Below are 5,056 nucleotides of genomic sequence, written 5' to 3'. Positions count from 1 at the left end.
CTGAACCTGCATAACCTCAGCCCTGTCCGGATTAGGTCATGGACTATTGCACAAGTGCAAGTACTGGGGAGTCACCTAAAATGTTTGAGTGATGTGAAGGCCCAAAGAGATTGAAAGAACAAGCTGAGCCTGTGTAGCCAGGGCACTGTCCCTAATAGCTCAAGGACTGCCACTGAAACTTTAAGTGCTTTGGCCTTTAAAGAAAGAAGCACACAAAAGGCGATGCGGCCTAACCACTTGTCGACCCTGTGTACTCAGCTAGGGAACACTACAGTTTGGCCCTTATTTTATGTGTTTAGCCAGTTACATTTCTTCATTCTTCATACTTTGCACTTGAGTTTTTGTGTGGGAACAGAAACAAAACCCTTTCCCATACTTTCAAGTTGTGTTTTCAACAAATCATTCTTTATTTTAACTTTACTTATTCACCAAATTACCTTTACAGTGTAGCACCTGTGTCAAGAAATGTTTCCATCCTGGTAATGTTCTCCTTTGAGTGCTGTTATTGTCACATGCGGAATGGAGCTGAGCGACCAAATGCAGTTTGGACCAGGGTTTATTGAGGCAAAAGGGTGGTGGATGAGGATTAGGGAAACAAACAGGCAGGAAAAAGCAGGACGGAGACTATCAGGGAAAGAGGGAGGCAAACTAACAGAACGTGGTGACAGAACTGGCTGACAGGGAGAGCAACAGAGTACTAACAGACTAACAGAACTAAAAGAGCTGATTTACAGGGGTGGCAGCAGAGGGAAACTAGCAGACTAACCGAGCTGACCGACAGGGGTGGCAACAGACACAGATTAACGTATTAACCGAGTTGACTGACAGGGGTGGAAACAGAGACAGATTAACAGACTAACCGAGCTGTCACCATCTGCATGCGCTTTATGAATTATACGCTCTCTGTGCTTTCCATGTTTACTCGTTAGCGCCACACAAAATCCTTTTGTGAATTCTGCACTCCCCCTTGCTGCCAAAGAAAAAGCAAACCAATAGGGTGAAAGAGGCATTGACGTTAAATTATTATCCATCCATCCATCTTCTATACCGCTTGTCCCCACAGGGATTGCAGGTGTGCTGAGACTATCGAAGTGCCCAGAGAAAACCCACGCGGGCACAGGTAGAACATGTACACATAGGGAGGAGGGTCGGAGGAGGAATCAAACCGGTACCCTCCTAACTGTGAAGCGGACGTGCTAACCAGTGTTCCGCCGAGCCGCCATTATTATTATTATTTGGTTTGGTTTATTGTTTAGCACATTATTATAGCAATAAAAGTGCAAGGAGGGAGACGAAGCCTAGGGCTTGTAAGGAGCTCCGCTCCTGTTATATATACAAACAAAGTGCAAAACAAACAAAGTGCTGTGTAGTCAAAATGTCATTCAAGTGTTTGAAAAAATGTAAGTAAATAAACAAAAGCATAACAAGCTAAATATTAATGCGTCATATTTATATTTGCATTTATACGAATGTGTGTGTGTGTACATACATAAACAGATACACTGTACAAAATAAGAAACAAGCGAAACAAAATAGACACTTAGCGATGTTGAAGCAATCAAAGAGACACCCGGTAGGAATAGCTAAAAGGGAACAGAAGAACTGTAAACAGAAAATAACAAGACAAGGAAGAATCACAGTATAAATTGTGGTTGTATATAAAAAAGTATAAAAAGATTATGTTCTTAGTATAGATCAGCTGAGTGCAGTGGAATAATTATGGGCTGGTAGGATCATGAGTGGAGAAGGTGGTGTTTCAGGTGCTTTCTAAGGAATTTGTGCAAATAAAACCCACCTACGTTATTTTATTATTCTAACAAGGTAATGGTATTGTGGGATAGTTTTTTTTCTTATGAGCATTTTGTTTCACTATGCACTATGAAAATGTAATTTATGTAAATACTATGTAACTAGTAATTGTACATTACATGCATTTGCTCATTTGCTCTTTGCTTTAGTTTTGTCTGCAACCACACAGTGAAAATTGCAATTGGCTTACCAGGATGAATGAATGAATGAATGACTTTTGATTGCTTGAATACTTTTTTATTTCACATGATTACGCCTTTGTTTTGCAGAAATCAAGGGTTGTTTTATTTCACATGATTACTCCTTTTTTTTGCAGAAATCAAGGGGACATATGAAACGAACTTTATAATCGGAGCATCCTCCATCCTTCTGGTCATCATTTTTACAGATGAACCCAGTCTCGGTATCCATTCTGCAGAGATGAAAGAATTTAGTACAACGAAAATCAGCAATAAAAGGAGCCACATCAATCAAACTCTGACAGTGATGACTGTCAATTGGCCTTAAATGTCATTTCAGTTCAGATGTCTTGTATTGTATAGTAGTTTGTGTATGCAATGTGACAAGAAGATGTCACTTACCTACATAAATGTATGTACGTATGTGCAGTGGATCTAGTACTTACACGGCAATGGTCTCCCCTGTTGAAGTGTAAGATTTTCCATCTACAGTTTGGACCTCAATGCCAAGTGGAAGATCGCAAATTTCACCGGGTTTTGCAGCAGAGATCATATCAAGTATCTCATAATCTCCACTCTCATCGGAGTAATCTTGATTAAACCAAGGGGTCTTGCACACTGAAATGAATGAGCCCAAAAGAAGGGGATTAATAAAATATGCAATCTATCGATTTTTAAGAACCAAATTGAGTATAAACACGCATAGCCTTGTCCAAAAAAGTGTCTTTGCTCTTGCCCTTTTAATTGAAATCTACCTACTGTATGTTGATGCATTTTGGGCGTTGTAGCCATTTTGCCATTTGCTACTGACTCAGGTAGTGACCAATCAACTTGAACACCAAATAACCATACTCAGATGGCCGTTATTGGCCATTACCAGAGCATTGAGCACTGGAGACGTCATTTTCAGTGGACAGTAAGTTGCAAAATGACTGCCTTGATATATATATATATACATATATATACATATATATATATATAAGGGGGTGGAATTTGATAGCAAATTCATCTTCCACAAACGTGTGGCACCACAAAATGAGATGTTATAGAATTTTCCTCAAACTGCTTTTGGCAGGCTGAAATTAACTGTCATTTACTGGATTACCTTCAGGGCCGCAGAATTCAAGGGGGCACATGAAACGGATTTTGTAATCTGCACAACTGCCATTGTGTGTCTGGTTAGCGTTTTCACAAATAAATCCAGTGTTTGTGTCAGACCTGTTGGGACAACGGGCAGAAATTAGTCACTTTCACTGGAGGGCTATGTGGATGCATTCTCTATCAACAGTGCTAATTCAACTTGTACTTACACTTGAATCACATCGCCTGTTGAGTCAACACTGGCTCCAGATGTAGTTGTAACCTCAATTCCGATTGGATGTTCACATATCTTCCCTGGATTTTCTTTTTGCAGGTCGGAAAGAGTTTCATAGTCTCCAGTACCAGAGGAGTCGTCTCGGTTAAACCATGGAGTCCAGCATTCTGGATCATCGACTTGGAGGAGCGCACATATTTTTAGGTCACAGTGATCAGACATCAAATTGTCAAACATTTTTATTGACTTTTCTTCAACCGGAACCAATTTTGATTTTTACGACAAGATTGTAGTATTATACTGCAAACCACATTTGGGCAAATGAAAAGAAACAACTCTACACAGAATACAGATATTTATATAACTTTGAGCAGGTTTAACTTGCACAATGGTTGTTACACCTTAAATTGGAGAAAATAAAAAGCATATGCAGGATGAAAAAAATTGAGTCGCTTACTTACCATCATTGCTGCCATGCACATGAACCCCTAGAAAATAAGTCAAAAAATATGTTCATTTTCTTATATCTATTAAGATGACATGTCACAAAGCAGTATTGTGAAGATCAAGGTTGCATTTCTTAAAAAAGATCATACCAGCATGCAGGAGCACAAGTGTCAGTCCAAACTGTGGGAGAACAGGCATTAGACATAGTGGACCAGGTTAAATCTCACAGTTTCAATGGGCAATTACATAAAATAGAAACAGGAGACGGCTTGCTCCCGGCTTGTTCAGTGGAGACAGAGGGGCAGATAAAACCTATTGCAATGAAATCTTTGCTCTCCAGTTGCCGTTTGTATTAAGTATACGTTCATACATTACCCATTTTATCATCATTGGATGTGTCATTTCTGCAGGAAGATAGGACTTGTGGTAGATATCCTTTAGAACTGGGTAAACCGCTCTAGAAAACAAACCACATGACATACTTCACTGAGGAAACAGAATTAAAGATACTTATTTTTTTACATTAATTTATCCTATTTTACACTGCTTCATTAAAAAACGAGTCACCGCATTTACACTAGTTTAAGAAAAAATGAGGCACATTTTTTGGGGCAGTTTTGGCAACATATTTAAGAGCAAAACACTCAGTAGTTTAAACCATAATTTGAAAAAAAATTGTCACCTGTACCACTACTCACCAGTGTTGACTCTGTCCCTTCCGTTCAAGAAGTGGAGGTCTATACATTTACGCCGTTTACAAGGTCTTTATATATGTTTTTTTGCGCGTTTGCTGAGTCAGGTGATCATGGGAATGTCTGGAATTTTTTTTAGGTATTTGGTGAAAAAATAACTTTCACCGTTGGAAATGAATTTGTAGTTATAGCAAAATGAGCTGACAATTTATTGTCTATAAAATAGCTATTTCAAATTATTATTATTATTTATTATTATTTTGTACTCCAAATGTAGTTTACTTTAAACAGGCATCTGTGGCAAATCTTTTTTAAATGACTGTTCAGTTTTATCCAAACTCTTTTTAAACTCTGTCGGACTCTGAAAATGTCTTTAAATGTAAAATGTATTATTACTGTTTGAAATGCAATTTGTAGCTCTGGAAATATCTAGTATAGCTGGGTTTTAAAAAATCGTTTTATAGCCTATAAAACTTTAAATCCATCTCTAACCCACATAAAATATTTGGTTGGAAGAACGTTGTGCCTTTCAAAAGTAATATTTTATTCCACTACAAGATGGCACATGTCTCTAATGAGCTATGTCTGAGCATCGTAGTTGAACAAAGACATCT

General features: G+C 38.3%; 1 protein-coding gene across 1 annotated transcript; it reads right to left on the bottom strand.

The window, feature by feature from the left end:
* Nucleotides 1-2,024: 2,024 nt before the first annotated feature.
* Nucleotides 2,025-4,590, bottom strand: LOC125972283 (cartilage intermediate layer protein 2-like). Its single transcript, XM_049725932.2, has 8 exons — nucleotides 4,449-4,590; nucleotides 4,126-4,207; nucleotides 3,900-3,930; nucleotides 3,765-3,791; nucleotides 3,299-3,482; nucleotides 3,094-3,206; nucleotides 2,435-2,606; nucleotides 2,025-2,221 (listed from the first exon to the last, which is right to left on the bottom strand). Exons 2-8 carry the CDS (start codon nucleotides 4,150-4,152, stop codon nucleotides 2,107-2,109), a joined length of 669 nt encoding a protein of 222 aa, XP_049581889.1. The 5' UTR covers nucleotides 4,153-4,207; nucleotides 4,449-4,590; the 3' UTR covers nucleotides 2,025-2,106.
* Between the last annotated feature and the right edge of the window lie 466 nt (nucleotides 4,591-5,056).

This window comes from Syngnathus scovelli, chromosome 7 (genome assembly GCF_024217435.2).
Source record: "Syngnathus scovelli strain Florida chromosome 7, RoL_Ssco_1.2, whole genome shotgun sequence".
Lineage (NCBI taxonomy): Eukaryota > Metazoa > Chordata > Actinopteri > Syngnathiformes > Syngnathidae > Syngnathus > Syngnathus scovelli.
This window is presented reverse-complemented; position numbering and strand designations above follow the sequence as displayed.